This window comes from Sus scrofa, chromosome 1 (genome assembly GCF_000003025.6).
Source record: "Sus scrofa isolate TJ Tabasco breed Duroc chromosome 1, Sscrofa11.1, whole genome shotgun sequence".
In the NCBI taxonomy this organism is placed as follows: domain Eukaryota; kingdom Metazoa; phylum Chordata; class Mammalia; order Artiodactyla; family Suidae; genus Sus; species Sus scrofa.
In genome coordinates this window covers 119309151-119331569 of record NC_010443.5, presented here as the reverse complement: position 1 = coordinate 119331569, position 22419 = coordinate 119309151, and the positions used below count along the sequence as shown (strand labels likewise).

General features: G+C 39.3%; 1 protein-coding gene across 8 annotated transcripts in view; it reads right to left on the bottom strand.

Annotated features, from left to right (window-relative positions):
* Positions 1-22419, bottom strand: part of MYO5A (myosin VA) — a 232841-nt gene that overhangs the window by 67022 nt on the left and 143400 nt on the right. For all 8 annotated transcript variants that reach the window (XM_001926768.7, XM_005659595.3, XM_013992979.2 and 5 more), the window contains exons 15-24: positions 20000-20161; positions 18772-18869; positions 15340-15426; positions 15141-15249; positions 12459-12670; positions 11416-11572; positions 7171-7410; positions 5926-6174; positions 3168-3261; positions 312-460 (exon numbers count right to left, since the gene is read on the bottom strand). In XM_001926768.7, the coding sequence (XP_001926803.5) occupies positions 312-460; positions 3168-3261; positions 5926-6174; positions 7171-7410; positions 11416-11572; positions 12459-12670; positions 15141-15249; positions 15340-15426; positions 18772-18869; positions 20000-20161 (1557 nt within the window). The remainder of the gene's footprint in view (positions 1-311; positions 461-3167; positions 3262-5925; positions 6175-7170; positions 7411-11415; positions 11573-12458; positions 12671-15140; positions 15250-15339; positions 15427-18771; positions 18870-19999; positions 20162-22419) is intronic.

The following is a 22419-nucleotide window of genomic DNA, read 5'->3' as shown; positions in this document are numbered from 1 at the left end:
TTGTATATGTTTAAAATTTTCATTAAAAAAAAAAAAAAAGTAGGCGTTTCCATTGTGGCACAGTGCTTAACGAACCCAACTAGGAACCATGAGGATTCGGGTTCGATCCCTGGCCTCACTCAGTGGGTTAAGGATCTGGTGTTGCTGTGAGCTGTGGTGTAGGTTGCAGATGCAGCTTGGATCCCGTGTTGCTGTGGCTGTGGTGTAGGCCAGCGGCTACAGCTCCAATTAGACCCCTAGCGTGGGAACCTCCATATGCCCCGGTTGCGGCCCTAGAAAAGACAAAAAAAAAAAAAGTAAAAGTGACTCACCACCATCAGGGTCATCTCTTCCTTAAGGTCATCATATCGTTCCTCTAAGCGACTGAACTCATTCAGAAGGTTCTGATATCTCAGCCTTTCATCATTAAGATCTAGTTCCAGTTGTTTTGTTTCTTCTACTAACTTCTTCTCCATAGTCTCTGAAAGAGGGAAGAGCATACCAAAGATGGCTCCACAGAATGCAAGAATACAGGGGAGTTCCCGTCGTGGCGCAGTGGTTAACGAATCCGACTAGGAACGATGAGGTTGCGGGTTCGGTCCCTGCCCTTGCTCAGTGGGCTAACGATCCGGCGTTGCCGTGAGCTGTGGTGTAGGTTGCAGACGCGGCTCGGATCCCACATTGCTGTGGCTCTGGCGTAGGCTGGTGGCTACAGCTCCGATTCGACCCCTAGCCTGGGAACCTCTATATGCCTCGGGAGCGGCCCAAAGAAATAGCAAAAGACAAAAAAAAAAAAGAATGCAAGAATACAAACATGGACCCCGACTTCTAGTTTCTCTGCAAAGGGTTCTACTTTTAGGGCCACTATGATCTCTGAAGAGTATCTTAGAAGAGGCAGAGAAAGAGAAAATATCATGACCAAAAAATAAAACACTGTATTAATTCCAACAATCCCTTAATGAGTTTTCCCATGTACTACAGAACTAGTTCTTTCACTGGTTATAGCACATCCTTGATAAACTTCCACTAGTTATCACCTAGTAACTAAAGAATACATTTTTCATTCCAGAAGTATTCTGTTTCAGGTTACTCATAAAATTCTTTTGTCTGAATTAGTGTACTCTGTTAACAAGCCAGTGATACTCCTCACGTCTCCGAGGGAACGGCGACTTCTCAGTGGACCTAGCTGTCCTGCTCTACATAGTCTTTCCACTCATCTCAGTGCCTGGGTTCTATCTTATAATTTTCCAACACTGTGAACTCCCTCACTGTCCTAGTATTCCCTTGATTCCAAACAGGAAGGACCCCAAGCTGGTCATCTGTGCTGTGACTTCCCCTCTGTGCTGCAAGGGAACCTGACCTTTCCATTTACTTGCCTACTCTCTCTGCAGCCAGTGGATGGTACTTAGATAGGACATCATCTGGATATTGGAGATTAGCCTCTGAGTGCACATCAAGCAAAGCAAAAAAGCCTTAAATCACAGCTGTATGTTTAATCTCAATAAGCTGACCCAGCCACATTTATAAATATTAAGCTTCCTACCATTATGGCCCATTTTACCCTCCTATTTTGTGGCGAACTCCTAATCGGCCCTGCCTGCTTCTACTGCTTCATCATTTCTTTCTCCATCAGCTCCGTGAGGGCAAGGTTGCCAAGTGTCTTGTCACAACTGCCTCCTGGTACCCACCAGCATCTCCCTATTCTAGGGCTTTAATAATATGTAAATAAATGAATGAAAGACTGTTTTCTCTGTAACATTCTACACATTGCCTTTTATTCTCACCAGTTTGCGGAAGCTGCCCAAGGCTATCAACAAATTCTCCCTAGGCAAATCCATCGTTATTTTCCTTGTTTTTATCATTCTGTATCAAATAACATTTTCTACTATCCTAGAAGAAGTCTCATCATTCTGGCTTTTCCCATTACATTCTGCATCCTAATGTAGTGTTTTTTTCCATATTTTCCATGACTATTCTCTCCTTCCCTCTTAATTTGCTTTTCTGGCTCATTTTCTTTGCTTATCCCTTACACATGGTCATTCTATAAGACTTAATTTCATATTTTCTTCTTTTTACTCTATAGTATTCCTTTTTTTGGGAGGCAGGGGATTTTTATACTATCTCTATCTGGAAATCCTAGCTGATATCCAAATTTTTACAGTCTAACAACTGATCTGATTAATTTGACTTATAAACAGAGACTTGTTTCCCTCAATTTCCTCATTACTAATAACATTATTATTTTGATAAATTATCCCAAAACTTCAGAAAATTTTTACTCCTTCTTTGAATACCATATCAAAAGTTACAACCTGTTGATTCTTTTTCGTTTTTTTTTTTTTTTTTTTTTTTGCCATTTCTTGGGCCGCTCCCACGGCATATGGAGGTTCCCAGGCTAGGGGTCGAATCGGAGCTGTAGCCACCGGCCTACGCCAGAGCCACAGCAACGCGGGATCCGAGCAGCGTCTGCAACCTACACCACAGCTCACGGCAACACCGGATCGTTAACCCACTGAGCAAGGGCAGGGACCGAACCCGCCACCTCATGGTTCCTAGTTGGATTCGTTAACCGCTGCGCCACCACGGGAACTCCACAACCTGTTGATTCTAATCCATCACTTGCACCAAGCACTATAGTTTAGATATATGTCTTCTTATCCTATGCTTATGTATATGTGGATTCCTTGCAAATTTTCATCATTTTAATTGATCTTACCAGGAGCAAATAAAATAAATTTCCCCATCTAGCGTGTCTTTTTTTTTTTTTTTAAGGTGGCAAAGAGTGGTTGATCTTAGAAAAATAATACTCATTGTTGTAGCAAAATAAATAATATACAAGATATATTTACTCATATACATTTACGTATTAATTCAAGAATTTGTCCTAAATCAACAGGACTCCTACAAACCATAACTGACAAATCATATACCTACAGAACAATTAACTTTTTTAAGTTATATACAATATTGACTAAAGAATTCACACTGTACTATAAAAAGATCAGATTTACAAGTTTACCAACTAATTCAACCAAATATTTAGAGTGCTTGCCTCCTGGAACTCTGAAAATTTACTGATGAAAGCCTCAACTTTTAGAAATATTTAAGTCCTAAGCAAAGTTGTAACTTATAAACCTTTGGTCTGGGGTTGGCTGGAGAGCAGTAGGTTGGGCCCATGTGAGTCTTACCTGTCATCTCCTTAGCCTGCTCCACAATAAGATGATTGAGGGCCTCTTTTTCCTGCTTCAGCAAAGAATTTTCTTCCTTCAGATCTGATACCAGCTATAAAATGAAACAATAAACTGAGATGGCTGCAACAGACAGAGGAGGCCCGATACTGAATGCAAAGACCACACAGCAGTCATTCCTTACTTCACATCTCAGGGTCCCACTTCTTTGCTGGGTTATATCTAGTCATCCTTCAAACCTGGCTCAAGCATTACCCCCTCCAGAAAGCTTTCTTGGAAACCCCCTCCAACTGTATGTCTCTCTATCTCTCTTTCTCTCTCCTTTGGGTAGTACAGGACCCTGTATATGCCTCTTTATAGCCCTTATAAATGATTTACTTTTACTTCCGTGATTGACTAGAAATTCCTGGAGGACAAGATGACTGCTGTTGTTGTTTTACTTTGTACTGTGAATATTCAGCAACTGCCAGGCACCTAGTAAGAATTTGCTCTTAAAGCAATGATAATGCCTTCTCACCTCAACAGCAAAGTTTATATGTACCCATGATTCAAGCAGAGAGATTACAAAAGTTAAGTAAAATATTAAAGGCATTTGGTTATGGAAATTCATTGAAGACCTTCTGAAGTTCCCTGTTCTCTGTCTCAAGAAAGAGAATTTCACTTTCATCTCCTTTTAAGAGCTTTGTAAGATTGTAAACTTATCCTTTATTTCATATTGGAGCATTAACCATATAAGTATGTAAAAATTACTTAATGCCACAGAACTTAAAAATGATTAAATGGTAAATTTTTTGTTATATGTAAGCATATTTTGCCACAATAAGAAATATTTACCTTTAATTTTTCAGTTCCTGGTTGGATAAGGATTCTCAGGAAGCAAAAACCAAACCAAAGGCAACTTTGCAAAATTCATAATTTATATAGTTTGCCTTTGGAGTATAATGTGTACTTGTTGTAAGTGAAATCTGAATTCCTTTCTCTAAGCATAAGCTCAAGGAACTCTTAAAGCAATAATAATAAAGAGAAAGTATATGGAGTTCAGAGGCAGAGAAAGTGGGCTCTGTGACTAAGGATCCCTGAAGAAAGGGGAACTTAGATTATAGCTGTGGCACAGTGCTGAAGTCAGGAGTCAGGTCAGAAGATGTTCTTTCTGAGGTGCAGCCTCTTGCTTCTGTACTGATAACAGTCTTAATGTTAGAAAGGCTCTCAGTAGAAAGGATGAGTTCTTTCTCCATGTGCTCCTGCTCTTTGTCAGAGGTATGCAATCAATCACCTGTGGTTCTTTTCCAAATAAGTGTCCCTAGCCCCCACTCCCAGAGCTTGGGCAGGTATCTTTTAAAAACCTTTCCAGCAGGTTCTGATATACACTCCTGGTTAAGAACCATGGTTCTAGTGGGCCTTCCAGGCTCTCTGAACAGGGTGACTGGCAATGTAGCTTTCCTGACCATAAAGCTAGCTCTCCCAGTGAAATTTTTTCATTCTTCCTATTATTACACTCCATCTAAAAGAATTAATGTTACTTCCTATATACCTACTCCACTGAAAGCAGAAGAGAACAAAATAAAAAGGGGAAATCTTATTTATGTTTACCATTCTATCAGATTAGAAAGGTATGAACTTGACTTTGAAGAGGAGAGCCAAATAATACTCCTACCAAGCTTAAATACTCTATAGTTTCAGAGGAATCCGGAAAGCTTCAGAGACTCATGAAACGTGGGGAAAAAAGAGAGAGAAAGATCTCAAACCTCAAGAATATCTTGTTGGATAGATTATTTGAATTCTGATAGAATGATCTTGCCATATCAAAATTATATATATTAATAGCACTGCTGCTTTCATACACAGAGCCCAGATCTGCTAGAGATAGAGGAAAGATTTTTTTTATCAGGATCCTGAATACCATGGAAGGATTCCAATTTTATTAGTGACACTATCCTACCTGAGCTATGTCTAAGCTCCTTCAGAGGTTCTCACTGTAGATGCTGCTGTCAAGATTCAAAAGTCAGTACAGAAAAAGCACTTTGGGATTCTTGCCAGTAGTTATAGCCAACAGACTCAACTCTGTTTTCATCAGAGATGGTAATACTAGTGGAATCTCTGAAAATCTACTACTTTTTTCCAGGAAACCTTATGTTGAGGTACATTTAGTGTTTAAACGCTACATCACATTACTGCTGAAGGACTTTAGTGTTTTCTCCATTTAGTAAAGTTTTGATATAAGTTAATAAAAATGCACAGTGTGGAAGCACTGATCCATATGAAGCGCTTTGTTGTTTTTCTATCTGCACAGCAGCTCTTGGCTACAACCAGTGTGCAGATACTTGGATTTCTTCCTCTTGAACTTGAAACAGCCTCAATGCAAGTTCCCATAAAGATCCCTACTATCACTCCTGACAGTTCACTGTTTGATTTACTTCTTGACCACATGAAACCCACTGAAACCTGCTGCAGAGAAAGGAGTCTACGATCCACCCAGACCTATGCATTCAAAGGAAAAGCATGTATGGAAGGTACTTGGCATCAATTCTCCTCTTATAATACTCTTTTTCCCTTGTGCTTATTAGAGCCAAAAGGTTCTGCTAAAAAACCTATAGTCAAAGACATGCTTGGGGGGAACACTAATAATGAGCAGTAAACCAGTGGAAATTTGCAGTTTACCTTGGATGGAAATTGACATTGAGTCACATGGGCCACATCAAGATGACAGCACATTTCCTTTGTGAAAGGGGTAGATGGGGATATGAACGTTAGCTCTTACCTGCTCAGTTTCTTGTTTGTATCTATCAGCACGTTCCTCGATGGACTTTTTCTCAGACTGTGTTTGTTCTAGGTCTTTCCGGAGCTTGGCAATTTCTTCCTGCAGACTGAGGACCCGTCCAGTGGCAATCCTTGCTTCTTCTTCACTTAGTTGAAGACGTTCTAAATCACTTCGTAGTTTCTCAGTCTCAGTGTTGTATATTCCTTCCAGATTGGTCAGTTTCTCCATGAGGCATTTGTAGTCTTTGTTCTTTAAATACACATACAAGTAACAATAAGTAAATATACACATCATCAAATCTATTTAGGGAGAAAACCATGCTCATGCATCAGTCACATTCATGCTATATCATTATGCCATTGATATTTTATCTAATCAAAACACTAATCCCATTTATGATAATACAAATAATACCCTCTTAGTGATGCAAAGAGAGAGGAGAACAGGATACAATTACTTTTGTTTTACATGATGAGCAACATAGACCTGATTTTCTCATAGTCAAGGGTAGTTGCCATGGTAAATTTTTTCTCCTGATTCTTATCCAGAAATAGAAAAGTCTACACTAGTTTTTGAAAACAAATTGGTGTGCTCCTGAAAGCCGTATGCTGGCCAGTATGCCTAAGAATAAAATGGCCTCAAAATCACAAGTTTCTTACAAATCTCTGTGTTTACCATCTCAAAACTCCTCCTTCCACTCAAAAAATCTTTCCAATGAATCCTATTTTATGTTCTCTGTTTTTCTTTGTCGTCCTTAGTATTTATGTATTGCTAATTACCTTTATATCATTTGCATGTGTTAAAGTATAACTTGATAACTATCTCTAAGAAATTAAACTTTTATTTTTGCAGACTGTAGATTCCTCCAAAGCATGGATATCTTCCTGCTTATTTTGTTGTCTCAGTGCTAAACGACTCATCTGCAAAAGGAACATTACACTATACATACATGAATGATAATAATGAGAGAGCTTTGTTAAAATATGAAGTACAATACAACTCTTGATCCTAACAGTTTGGAGTGCTACTAAACCAGTCTTGTTCTCAAAAATAATTTCCTGCCTTAGTTCTTGCAATTATAATCTTACCTATGAGCTTGTTACTATTTCCACACTTGTCACTGTCATCATTATTTTACTTTTTTTGCTAAGACTGAAAGGGAAAGTCAAGAGATCAATGTTGAGGATGATCCCAGTGGATTTCACGAGCCATGCTGCACCTTCGGGGCTCCTGCTTAAAACACACCTGCTCATCAACTTTGCGCTGCAGCTGCATGATCTTGTTCTCCATGCCAATGTGCAGCTTCTTATAGCGCTCCACTGAACGGGCTTCGATCTTGAGCTTCTTCAGCTCACGCTTGGCCATCATCCGCCGGAAGCAGCACTGAAGGTAGATGATGGCATGCATGCTCCTCTTGTAGTAGGTGCGAGCCAGCCAGCCTCGGACCCACTTCTGAATGATGACTGCTTTGTGCTCACGGAGTATCTGCAGAGAAGGGTGAGTGCAAGTAACGTCAGATCCTGGACTAGACTCAGCATTCAACTCTATCTACCTATGGATGCCAGGCTGAGAACCCACAAGTTACCTAAAGGGAAAGACACAAAAGCTGAAGCAATAACGTGTTATGTGGATTGTACTCAACACAAATATATGGAGGCACAAAATTATTTTAAAAAGTGATTGAAAAGTAGTAGTCTTGGGTCATTTTGATGTACAGTAGAAATTGATAGAATATTGCAAATTGACTATAATTTAAAAAGTAGTCTTTAAAAGGCAATTTAAGAAACATATACAGGAGTTCCCATGTGGTGCAGCAGAAATGAATCTGACTAGGAGTTATGACATTGTTGGTTCGAACCCTGGCCTTGCTCAATGGGTTAAGGATCCAGAGTTGCCATGAGCTGTGGTGTAGGTCACAGAAGTGGCTCAGATCTGGTGTTGCTGTGGCTCTGGCATAGGCCAGCAGCAACAGCTCTGATTGGACCCCTAGCCTGGGAACCTCCATACGCCGCAGGTGCGGCCCTAAAAAGACAAAAGATGAAAGAAACGTATACAAAAATATGTATTATATTCACACTATATGTATGATTACATGTCTATGTATGATGATAAGCAGAGTATACACAGAGAAGCAGTCTAAATAAAAGGCAACGGATTACTAAAACTAGTCTAAAAAGAAAGAAAAAATGTATTAGATTTCTTATTGCTATACTATTTCTGTTAGCAACAGGTGATCCTTTATGAAATAAACATAACTTGGTACCCTGTGCACTACGGGTAAAATAGTAAAATAGAAGACTTACCCACCTGCCCTATTACTGACACCACCTCGCTATGCATTAGATCTGCGTTTGAGGACATGGCATATGGCTGGTAGGTTGGCTGTAAAAGCCAACACTTGGGGTATTGAAAAGTTTATTCCTGACTTTTTTACCCAGAAACAAACAAAAAATGATATTCTTGTTTGCCACATTTGAGGAATACCATTCTAGTGAGGACTTCCCATTACTGTTTCAAATGTAGCAGAAAGCCACTTCTGTGATGCAAAGGTAGTAGGAATGGAACTTTAAAAAGAAAGCTAAAAGTAAGATAAAGTAAACAAACCTTAATTCTATATTGTATTTTCTTTAAACAAACAAAAAAAAAAGACAGATATTCTCCTAAACTTATAAAAAACTTACAGAAATAAGATTGTCTTATGGATCAATTTCTTGTCACTAATAACCACCAAGCAGTGATTGCATAAACAATTTCCAGGAGTGGTGGAGAAGATATTCTTAAATTTTAAGAAAGTTTGAAACAACAAAACTCTGAGGTCCTTCCAAGTCTATGATTTTATGAAATAACTCTTGTATGATATAAATGTTTAAATGTATGCACTTGATTAAGTAATTATTAATGATTATTGCAAATGGGCACAACATATCATTTATGAAACATTATTTACTTTTTTTGCCTCATTTTAGAAATTTTATTATTTATTTATTTATTTATTTATTTATTTTGCCTTTTTAAGGCTGCACTCACAGCATATGGAAGTTCCCAGGCTAGGGGTCAAATCAGAGTTGTAGCTGCCAGCCTACGTCACAGCCGCAGCAACACTAGATCTGAGCCGTGTCTGCAAGCTACACCACAGCTCATGGCAATGCTGGATCCCCAACCCCTGAGCAAGGCCAGGGATTGAATCCAAACCCTCATGGATATTAGCAGGATTTGTTTCCACTGCACCATATTAGGAACCCCTCTTTTATGAAACTTTAAATGCAAAAAAAAAAAAAAAATTCTCAAAAACCATCTATTCAGACTGAGAGAAATTTAGTAAGATCATTAAAAGAATAGTTTCTATTTTTAGGTTATGGACCTGAGAAAAACAAGTCCCATCCTAGACTATACAGTTAAGAAATAAGTGGTTATGCTTAAAACCATCAAATACAAAAATTATAGGTGTTTAGGAGAACTTAATAGTATCCTCAGCCAACTCAAGGCTGCCTTTTGGGCTGTTTTCCTAATGCTAAGGTGGCCTGCAGTTCTCACTCAGTGTAGTCACTGTGCTTGTGCTTCATGCTACAGTAAGACAGGCTTCCTGAGCTCTCACTGAACATCACAGTCCCAAGGGAGCCTCTTGTCTCATCTGGTTGACTAGTGACAAACTGAGTAAGACTCAATGATGGCAAATTGAAGGTCTTTAGACTTTAAAACTTAAGCATTACACTGTGGTAAAGCTACCAATGCCTATTTTCCTGTTCTTCAGACATTGGTCCATTTCTATAATTTCAGTCAAATGTTAACAGTATAATTAGAGCATCCATTCTCAATCTCATTTCCACTGGTGAGTCAGAGACATTAAGTTAACATCTGCTCTCACTTTGAGACCCCCAAACCCCGTGAAGTGGGAGCTTGGATTGGTATTACAACTAGAAGGAGCACTATTAGCCTACACATGAGCTAGCCTCTAACCTGCCACCCCACCATGTCCAGTCACAGTGGGAGCTGAGCTGCTCAGAGACTGCTACTGCTAAAACAATGGTCTCAAACTCCAGTTCAGATGTTCCTGAGGAGAGCAGTGAGGAAACAGGAGAGTAACTGGTTTGGTGTATCTAAAAGGTCAAGTTTAGTAAGGCTTTTCCCTCCCTTTGAAAGTTCATGCTCAAAAAGAGGGAACACCTGACTATAAAGCAGGTGTAGGCAGAGAAAGACCTGGAGTAGCTATCTTCAAATTTTTGTCAAAACACAGCTATCAAATATGCTCATCGAAGCCTCATTAGATTTCCATTTTTCTTTGTGGTCTAAAATTACTTCAGAATAAGAAAGTAAAAGAAATACATGAATAGGGCCCAGGGCAAATTCACATACTGCCTGTGATTAGAGAAATGTCCCTCAAATCACTCTACCGATGCTCCTTCTAACAATGATGCCCAGAGAGCTCCAAGATCTAGACTGTATTTCTGGTTTACTAGGAACATACTAAAAAACAGACTCAAAACCTTGCTGACATGAAAGAGAGAAAAACCTTTCATCAGCTAGATCATACATTGTTAGAGGTGATGATTAAGATTAATCTGGTGATCCACTATCTACAGCTACTGCTGGACATAAAGATTATTTGTCAAAAACTTCTAGAGTATCATACTCCAGCAAATACAACTTTAAGCACATTAATGTCATACTTTATTTCATTTTTTTCCACGATAAATTATCTCAAGGTTGTTTCACTCTTAAACAATCTTCTGTTCATCTTACCCTAAGCTCACCATAGTCAGAGGCTTCCAATACTAAGAATCTATAAATGTTACTTTATTTGGGAAGAGGGTCTTTGCAGACACATTCAGGATCTTGAGATGAGATTATCCTGGATTATCTGGGTGGGCTCTAAATTCATCACAAGTGTTCTCATAAGAGACAGACAAGAGCAGGAAAGTTAGACAAAGATGATGGAGGCAGAGATTGGAATGATATGGCCACCATTATAAGGAATATTAGTTGCCACAAGCACTAGAAGAGGCAAGGGAGTGCTGCATTGACACCTTGACCTTGACCCAGTGATAATAATTTTGGCCTTCAGAACTGTGAGAAAAAACTGGTGGTAATTTTACAGCAGTCACAGGAAACTAATATACTCACTTTTCTCCCAAATTACATATAAAATGGAAAGAAAAAGGTTAAGTTTTCTTTTCCATGTCTTGTTAATAAATATTAACATTCAGTACTTATTTGCCATTTAAAACTATATTTCCCTAGTGGCTCAGCAGGACAAGGATCTACTGGCACTGTGGCACAGATCTGATCCCAGGCCAGGGAAATTCCTCATGTCGTAGGCACAGCCAAAATAATTAATTAATTAATATAAACACATATATACTATATGTTTCAACTGTTGGTTGTCCTCATATGACTCCTACATTTTACAGGAGCCCTGTGATACTTTGCACATACATGGAACCTGATTAATATTAATGGAATGAATAAAACAAATTGAAAATAATGTCTCACCTTGCGATACCTATTTCTGGCCAAGTAGCCTCGCAAATAAGACTGAAGAACGATTGTGGCAGTCCGCCTGATCTTGTACCTCCTGCGGACTGTGTACATGCGCCAGTACTTCTGAATGATGGTTGCTGCTTTGGTTCTGCGCAGGAACTTAGCATAGCTGTCCAGAGAAAAGAGTGGTATGTTGTCAAGGATCAGAAAAACAGAAGAACACATTGTAGAGACTTAATGCACCAATATCTTTGGCATGAGCAGTACCTCCACTGTATTACTCTAATACGGTAATATTAAATTGATATTTATATTTCTTATATTTGTATAGTTATTTAATAATCCCCCAAAGATCTATGCATTCATTATCTCATTCGAGCCTCCCCTAACCCTGAAAAGTGAGACATCTCATACTATTTGATTTTATACTAAGAAAGTGAAGCTCAGAAAGGTTTATTCTTTCTAGGACTGTGGTCATCATCCCAGGCTCTGTCCCCTCTTTATAGCAGACCAGTTTACACAATAATCCCATGCCACCAGCTTTCTTAGATCTATCCACTGCTAATGTATGATATTTTCCCTTAATCTATCCATTTGGGCATAAGTTCTTTACCATTAATTCATGCCTTCTAAATTAAAATCATCTTCATATGTAATCAAACGTACGTGTAATTCTCTTCTACAGCTACTTAGCTAATTGCTCTGGAAAACTCCTCAATGGAGTCAATGTAAACTAACTCATATCCATGACTGTTTCAATTTACAAATGATTTCTTCAAGCCCATATAGACATATAAAAAATAACAATACTGAGGATGTGAGTAGGCAGTAATCTGTAAATTTTTTTGAGGTTGAATCTGAACCATTCATAAGAATAACTGAAATTTTATTCTATTTACTATTTTATGAGTTAATCCCTTGTAATTAAAAAGTAAGTGTTGTCTTCTCAGGAAGGGTAACCACTCAAAACTATCCTAGTTTGAACAATTAATCAGATGAGGGCTCCAATCTTTGCAGCTCATGAGCCAGAACGGACCCACCACCCGGAGACCTACCATCGGGCCTGATGGCCCCGCACGTATCTCTGCACCGTGATGGCAGCTTTGCGCATGCGCAGGTACTTCTTCCGCAGCAGCCACCCTCGGATGGTCTTCTGGATCCGGATGCAGGCGGCCCTCAGCTTGTCTGCCCTTAATTTTTCTAGATAGGCCACCTGACCCGCGCGGAAAAAGATCTTTGTCTTCCCAAACTGGTATTTGTCCTTGTCCTATTTTGGAAGAAATTGTATATTCAGAAATATAAATGGTGACTATATACATGAAATTTTAAAGAGAAAAAATATGTCTAAAAGCAGAATCAGTAAAGGGCTGAAACTATTGACTAAAACTTGGGCTACATCACAATTAACTAATGGAGCTAGCTTCTTGATCCTAAGCAAGTTGAGCAAATAGCAGGGACTTAAAGGAAAAACCACAGTTTAAGAGTCATTTTCCAGAATTATTCTACCTGGAATAATTATCTGAGGCCAAAAACTTGGTTGTGGGTTATAGGCAGCTATTATTTGCTTGTTTTTATTTTAAATATCTCAAGGAAATGGAGATGCTGAAACTCCCTCTGACTGACCCAAGCTGTAAGGATTACATCAGGCTGTGTGTTCCATGAGAAGGCTGAAGGGACAAAAACACCAGTATGAAGAAAAAGGCAGGAAGTAATGCACATGAAATGAAAATTAAAAGATAAAAAATCTTGCATATTCATGTTAAGAGTTTAAGTTTCTCAACAGTTATCTCTTGACTTTGTCATCAGTAAATCCTACAGATTTCAAAACTCCTTTTACAGGAATGTAATCATTTGTAGTGATCACTAACTTCTGATTATAAGCAAAGTTGAGCAGTAAACACAAACATATATATATATATATATATGCATGCTATTTTGGTCCATTATAGTCTGATTTACCTTATCTAGAAGCATGCATATTATTAGCCATCCCATACAAAAAGAGTGAAACTTATTTATAATAATCAATACTGAGGTCTGAAATTCTAAGTGAAAACATACTTCTCATTATAAGCAAATATTTCCTACCTTGTATGTGAAAACAGAAAATCATAAATCTCCACATATATCTAAAACTACTTCAGCTTAAATCAATGGAGTTTACAAAGGAAGCTAGCTGAAAGAGCTAGAAAGAGTTTCCCTGCCCCACCTCCACTCTCCTTCTATCCCCAATAGCAAGACTTTATTCCTCTACTTTGTGGCCCCAAGCCCAGCCTGAAGTGGTCTGGGCGAGGAGGCTGGTGCTGGGAGGAAACTGTCCCTACTTTCTGCTCTCCATTCCCTACAAAGGACTTGGGCCAAACTCAAAATGCACCAGGCTCTTTTACAAGTTACCAAGAAAGTGGCCTAAGCATCTGACATGGGGAAAAAAGTTACTACTAAAGAAGAGATATTACATTTAGTTAATAGCTAGTAATTATGACTAATTACTTCAAAGCGAGTTCATCCATCTAACCTAGTGTTAAATAAGCAAAAATATTCTTTTAAAAACTCTTCATGAATCTTAAATTCTCCATAACCTGCATCAGTGGCTCTCAAAGTATAGTCCTCACACCAGGATCAACATCACCTAGAAACCTGTTTGAAATGCAAATTATTGGGCCCATCCCACTACAGAATCAGAAGTACTTGGGGGGTGGGACAAAGCAATCTGTATTTAAACAAGCTCTTGGAGTTCCCATCATGGCGCAGTGGAAACGAATCCATCTAGGAACCATGAGGTTGCAGGTACTATCCCTGGCCTCTCTCAGTGGGTTAAGGATCCAGTGTTGCTGTGAGCTGTGGTGTAGGTTGCAGATGCGGCTCAGATCTTGGCATTGCTGTGGCTGTGGTGTAGGCTGGAAGCAACAGCTCTGATTAGAACCCCTAGCCTGGGAACCTCCATATGCCACAGATGTGGCCCTAAAAAGACAAAAAAGACAAAAAAAAAACCAAAAAAACAAAAAAAAAAACCCACAAGCTCTCTAGGTGACTCTGATGCATTCTAAAGAACACATTAGTGTGGCATGCAAGACTCTCCAAACACCAACCCACATCTCCTAACCAATTCCCTACTGTCCCATCCACCAATTTTTTTTACTGCAAAAAACTCCCACTTTACTATTTTCTGACAAAACTCTATGTTTTTCTACTTCTACACACATTGCTCCATATTAAGATAATCTCCTTCCACTTTTATACAATATTATCCACTCTTCAGGGCCTGACTCAAAATACACCTTTTCCATGAAATTGTTCCTCCATGGCAGATGGGGCTTTGTCTCCTGATTTTTTGTCTCACTCACTCAGCATTTGATAGGGACTAAGGTATATTATACTTATCTTTAAAATGCATTAATTTCCAATACACCCTATGTTACCTGACAACAAAACTTGTTTTTTCTTAATCACATAGCATCTGGCCTGGTGTCTTTTATAAGTAAGTACTCAGTATATTTTTATTGATCATGACCAAACTCTAAAAAGAATGTTTCCTGAGTCCAGATCCAGGCCTCACCATCCTGTTTCTTGATACTGGACCACGATCCTCACTAGTCCCACCATTGTAAAGACACTGTGCTTCTCCACCTTCCCGCCCCCAAATATCCTGGATTAGCAGTACTTGGATATTCAAAGGTTCCAAACAAGGCCTTTGGCAAATATCTGTTCAGGCAAAGGTAAGTGAAAGTCTTCCTTACCAGTATAAGTTTCTCTAAAACATTTTTACATGTTTGTTTTCTGTCACTTAGCACATCTTTTTGCTTCATTAGGACACGGTAGCGGCTGAAAAATTCTTGGTAAGTCCACCTATAAAAAGAAAAACATGTCAGCTTATCTAAAGAAGCAGGAACCTCCCCCATTAGGATCCATATTATATTTGGAAAATGCCAAGCCCACCGAGAGGGGAAACCTGCTGCGCTGATTCGGATGGTTTCCAAGACACCGCACGCTCTCAGCTGCTGCACTGCCCTCTTCTCATCAAACCTACGTGTAAAAGTAGAAATTGTTAACACACACAAAGATGCCTAGCTATCACCACAAACTACTCTCCTCATTCTAGAGTTCAAATTCTTTGACAAAGAGACAAATGGATTAATTAGGGAAGAAAAAAAGCATTTAAAAGTTGGAGCAGTGATCAAAACGGAAAACTCCATGTGAGAGAGAGAGACCGATAGCAGTAAAAATACATACCACAGGAGTTTGTGCCATGGCCCCATTCAGTTATCTTTTTAAAAAATTATTGGTGTTGGGTTAAGAATCTGACTGCAGCACCTCAGGTCGCTGCAGAGGTGTGGGTTCAATCCTTCGCCCAGTGAAGTGGGTTAAAGGATGCATCATCGGAGATCCCATTGTGGCTCAGCCGGTTAAGAACCCAACTAGTATCCATGACAATGTGGGTTCGATCCTTGGCCTCATTCAGTGGATTAGGATGGCATAGCTACAGTGGAAGTTGCAGATGTGGCTTGAATCTGGTGGTGTTGTGGCTGTGCTATAGGCCAGCAGCTGTAGCTCTGATTTGACCCCTAGCCTGGGAACTTCCATATGCCACAAGTGTGGCACTAAAAAGAGAAAAACCAAACCAAAACAAAACAATGATACCGAAACAATAAAAGATCTGGCCTAGGCCAAAGATCAGATTCAGTCCTTGGCCCAAGAACTTCCAAAAACTGCAGGTGCAGCCATAAAAAAAAAAAAAGGTGTGCATGTGTGTGTATATGTGTTTGTATATACATACATATATATATCACAAACTCATAAGAAATACCATTGAGTATATTTTTAGAAGCCCAAATTCCTCTGTACTGTGCCATGCTCATAAAATGGCTTGGTCTAACTAGCTCTTCCCATAATTCTGTAGCTCACCATTCAGAGCTCCCCTGGAATAAAGATTAGCCAGCTCTGGAGATTTCTCTAAGAAGAAAACCAAATTAAATATGCCCCATTCAATTATTTTTCTAAAAGATTAGTGGTGTTGTAAAAGCTATTCAACTCAGTGCACACATACTAAGCATTAATACTGTCCACATCAGTGAAAAACATTTTATATTGTACATACTTTATGTGTATTTCACTCTAGATAAATGGCACCTTAATGTCAAACTGACACTAATAAAGGAAGTAGCAAGTCCTGCCTCACAGAATAGTCACTCCTCTTACTCCCAGTTAAGTCATGAGCGACCAATCTGTGGCTTCTGACTGCAATCTTCCCATGTGTCTCCTGGTGATGGGAGATGAGGTTGGCTGATGGAGGGTAACAGCCCTAGGGCTGTCCAGGAGAGTGGCCCAGGGCATGGCAGCTTCTTCAGGCTTCTCATTTCCTCCAGAAAGGGCTTCTTGGCAATGAGAACATGACAGTCTTTGAGAGGTGCCCTGCAGTCTAAGGCAGAATCTCCAGAGGGCAAGACTGGCAGGGGTGTGGCTGAATAAGCACTCATACTGTGGAGTTTCTACAGCCTTTAGTGAATGTGCCTAAGCTCTGATTCACAAACTGCACTTCCAGAAATACATTATTCTAAGGAGATTATCAGGCAAATATACAAAAATGTTTGGTAAGAGATGTGTCTCATAGCCATAGGAATAATGCAAATGGCTATCAGTAGGGAATAATTTAAATGAATGATGGTATGTCTATATAATGGGATACAATGTCCCCAGTAAAATGACATTGTGGATTTGCATTTACTAACATGGAAAACACTCATAATTTATTCAATTAAAAACAGATACAGGAGTTCCCGTCGTGGCGCAGTGGTTAACGAACCCGACTAGGAACCATGAGGTTGCGGGTTCGGTCCCTGCCCTTGCTCAGTGGGTTAAGGATCCGGCGTTGCCGTGAGCTGTGGTGTAGGTTGCAGACGCGGCTCGGATCCCGTGTTGCTGTGGCTCTGACGTAGGCCGGTGGCTACAGCTCCGATTCAGCCCCTAGCCTGGGAACCTCCATAGGCCGTGGGAGCGGCCCAAGAAATAGCAACAACAACAACAACAACAACAACAAAAGACAAAAAAAAAAAAAAAAAAAAGACCAAAAAAAAAAAACCAGATACAAAAGAGCAATTATAGCATAGTCTCTTCCCTTTATTAATGTCTCTCTCTCTCATACAAACACACACACACACACACCTGGACACACACACCTGCACACACAGGGCAGGGAAGAATTGATCAAAAAGGATCTATGCCAGTTAATACTTATTATTTCTTCAGGTATAAGGTAATGCTTTTTCATTTATTTTTATACTATTTTATATTTCCTGAAAATTGTTTTTACAATGTACATACAGTACTTCAAAATTAGAAAAATATTTCCATTTTGAAAAAAGTCTTATCATGCATGCTATTTGAGATGTTTGGTAAAAATAGACATTGTCTGATGGTTTCAACAGTTGAAAAGTAGCCAGGGTAACTGTGAGCATCTGCCAAAGCAACCTTATCTTGGCCAACTGTGGTTTTAATCGAAGCCCAAATTAACCAAAAAGATCTTGAACTGAAGTAAATTCAAAATAGAAGGTAAAACTAGAAATGTGTGGTTGACCTCAACTTTTAAAATTGTCAGAAGGCCAACTGCTAATTTGTTCTCACATTCTCAAAAAGGAACAAAAACTGGAAAAAATTCTATTAACTAGTAGTTTCCCTCTAAAAGACATGAAGATTTACCTAAGTATTTTTTCCCTTCTGCTGGTTTGGCAATCCTTATAAGAAATAGACACTTTATTTTTTTTTCTTTGTTTTTAGTGCTGCACCCACAGCATACGGAGGTTCCCAGGTTAGGGGTCGAATTAGAGCTGCAGCTGCCCACCTACACCACAGCCACAGCAATGCCAGATCTGAGCTGCATCTGCGACCTACGCCATAGCTCATGGCAACGCCAGATCTTTAACTCACTGAACGAAGCCATGGATCGAACCCTCATTCTCATGGATGCTAGTGGGGTTCATTACGGCTGAACCATGATGGGAACTCCAGAAATAGACACTTTTATTTTTATTTATTTATTTAGCCTTTTTTTTTTTTTTTTTTTTTTTTTTTTTTTTTTTTTTTTTTTTTTTTTGCCATTTCTTGGGCTGCTTCCACGGCATATGGAGGTTCCCAGGCTAGGGGTCCAATTGGAGCTGTAGCCACCAGCCACAGCCACAGCCACAGCAACTCGGGGATCTGAGCCGCGTCTGCAACCTACACCACAACTCATGGCAACGCCGGATCCCTAACCCACTGAGCAAGGCCAGGGATCCAACCCAAAACCTTATGGTTCCTAGTCGGATTTGTTAACCATTGAGCCACGACGGGAACTCCAGAAATAGACACTTTTAAATTCAACAGAGAAATACTTACGTGAATGGGAACTTAAAATCATTAGGTTTAATACAGCGCACATAGTGAGGGGTAGTGGCATTCAGGGTCTCCATTAGCAGGTGAAGGGAGTTTCGGAACTACATGAAAAAGAACAGAAAGAGGTATCAAGGATTCATCAAAGTCAAAGATGGTGTAAAAAACCTTGAAATCTAATGACACTAGTGGAGATGACTTTTCTACCTATGAATCTGACCAGCCTTCAATAGGGGAGCTGCTATTTACTAAACAAGAATGCTTGGGCTTTCAGTTCAAGTTTGCTTAAACCCTACCATTATATCTTATCCACTAAATACACATTCTTGTTCCTCACGACCCCCAACCTCTATACCCCTTTAATTTAGACTTTATTTTCTTAGAGTGGTTTTAGGTTCACAGCAAAATCGGACAGAAGATACAGAGATGTCTCACATTCCCCCACCCTGACAGCCATGGCCTCCCCCATTATCAATTTTCCCCACCACAGGGTACATTTGTTGCAGTTGATGTGCCTATTCTAACACATCATTATCATCATTACATTAGAGTTCACTCTTCCATACATGCACCATATTCAGATTTCTGAAATATTGAGCACTCAAAATTTTGACTAAAAATATAAACTTGCTTTAAGGATATTAAGGTATCATATCTGGTGGGAATTCTGCTCTATGACAGAGAAAAAAGTAGAAGATGATTTAAAAGGGTATAGGAAATGAAGAGAGAATGGAGTACAGCAGGGTGGGGTTAACCTCAGGAACAAGGGATCGGACTAGGGTTTGTGGACCCATGTCAGGTCCCACCTCCTATCTGCACTGGGTACAAGGTCCCATGCATAGGAAGACAAGCTGGCTAGCAGGCAGCCTCCAGCCCAAAGCTCACAGCCCCTGCTCAAGCACGGAGCACATGTGACAGGTTTCCCACTTCCCACAGAGCATAAAACATCAAAGAAAGGAGAGGGAGCTGTACAAATCCAGAGAGGAAACAACCAGAGAACAAAAAAAGGCAGCAGTGGTCTCTGAGGGAAGAATACACTAGAACAATGAAAATGTAGAGAAAATTTTTCTTGGAAGGGCTTAAGCAGAGTCACAGGTCTACAGTTAGGTGGGGAAGTATGAATGGACAGTGTTTCATGTTCGCACAGTGAAAGCTCTAGTCTTTCCTCACCTTTGGACCCCAGCTCCAGCTGAGCCAGAATGGAAGCAGTAAAGCAGTAGCTCCCTGAACTCACCTGGTGCCCCACCGTTTTCTTGTGCTCCTTAGCCATCTGGCCTGGTCTGCCTTTGGTAGGTTTTGAAGGAGTGCGGGTGAGGGGCGTGCGCCCTGAAGAGGTGGCTGAGGTTGGACTGATGGCCTTTTCGTCATCTTGAAATAATTCTGGTAACATCTTAAACTGAATCAGAAACAGTAAAAAGGAAATTACACTCTAAACACAAACTCAAATGGGAATCTTCACTAAAACATGATGATGACTTGCAATCCATAGTGATTCTCTTCCTAAATAAGCCCTTTCAAGGTCATATTCCAGAAATAATGGTCATATCTGTGTTAGAAGCCAAAAATAGTGGCGTCTATATAAAGGTGACATAAAGTTTTCAAAAATGAAGGTGGAAAAATGCAATAATTCTACAAACTTGTTTGGGGGAAACAAAATCAAAACGACTCCACTGGGATTGAAATCTTAATCCACAGGAAATGGCCACTGTAAAAATTTTACTAGTTTTAAATTATAATTATTTCATGAGCAAAATGCTAATTGAAAGTCCCATCTTATTACCTCACTTCCAAAAAGTGTTTTGTCATCATGTTTCATTTATGCACCCCCAATTCAAATGATGACTTCCAGCTAAAGACTGTCACTGAAAGTCTCATCAGGAAAGTTGTTGTGAACTAGTTTTACAATGTTGTAAGACTTAAACATGAATTGGAGTTCTGGTGGTGGTTCAGTGGTAATGAATCCAATTAGTATCCATGAGGATGTGGGTTTGATCCCTGGTCTTCCTCAGTGGGTTAAGGATCCAGCGTTGCTGTGGCTGTGGTGTAGGCCAGAAGCTGCAGCTCTGATTCGATCCCTAACCTGGAACTTCCATATGCTGCGAGTGCAGCCCTAAAAAAAAAAAAAAAAAAAGTAATTTTTAGGAAATAATCTTGATTATAGGAAAACAGGTAAAAAGACACCTGCCCTTATACTGTAAACTTTCTGTTTAAAGGATTTATAACTTGATCATATCATTCCTATAATCAATTTTGTGTTCAACCAGGTTAGCAAAAAGACTGTTAAAAAGATCTGATGGTTAATAAATGAGTGGATAATATAAGTTAATATGGTCGGAAGAAATTTCATGGAACGAAAGAGACTTCAAACTAATCTTGATATATTTACTTAGCTTTACAATAACTACACGTTCCACAAAAATAAAATAAATCCTTCTTATAGGTCAAAGTGTAACTCTAACAACCAATCATTTACCTAAATACCTCAAAGTATATGCAGAAGAAATAATTTTCTTTTTTTTTTTTTAAAGATTGCAATTTTGGCTTTATTTTTCTAAACATGTCCCTTCTGGAGCTGAGCAAATAGAATACAAAAGATGACGAAGTCTTGCTTACACAGTACAATGTTTTTCTAAAACATAGTTCAAACATGAAGATAATCTAATATTCTTTTTTTTCTTTCTATAATGATTTTTATTTTTTCCATTATAGCTGATTTATAGTGCTGTCAATTTTCTACTGCACAGCGAGGTGACCCAGTCACACATACATGTATACAATTCATTTTTCTCACATTATCATGCTCCATCATAAGTGACTAGATATAGTTCGCAGTGCTATACAGAAGGATCTCATTGCCTATCCATTCCAAAGGCAATAGTTTGCATCTATTCACCCCAAATTCCCAGTCCATCCCCCTCCCTGTCCCTCCCTATTGGCAACCACAAGTCTGTTCTCCATCTCCATGATTTTCTGTTCTGTGGAAAGGTTCATTTGTGCCCTATATTAGATTCCAGATATAAGTGATATCAGATGGTATTTGTCTTTTTCTTTCTTAGTTCACACAGTATGAGAGTCTCTAGTTCCATCCATGTTGCTGCAAATGGCATTATTTTGTTCTTTTTTATGGTTGAGTAGTATTCCATTGTATATATATACCACTTCTTAAACCAGTCATCTGTTGATGGACATTTAGGTTGTTTCCATGTCTTAGCTATTGTGAAGAGTGCTGCAATGAACATGCAGGTGCATGCATCTTTTTTGAGGAAAGTTTTGTCTGGATATATGCCCAAGAGTGGGATTGCTGGGTCATATGGTAGTTCTGTGTATAGTTTTCTAAGGAACCTCCATACTGATCTCCAGAGTGGTTGTACCAATTTAAAACTCTCACCAAAAGTGCAGGAGGCTTCCCTTTTCTCCACACCCTCTCCAAGCACTTATTTGTGGACTCATTCATGATGGCCATTCTGACATGTGTGAGGTGGTACCTCATGGTAGTTTTGATTTGCATTTCTCTAATAATCAGGGATGTTGAGCATTTTTTCATGTGTTTGTTGGCCATCTGTACATCTTTCCTGGAGAAATGTCTTTTCAGGTCTTTTGCCCATTTTTCAATTGGGTTGTTGGCTTTTTTGCTGTTGAGTTGTATAAGTTGGT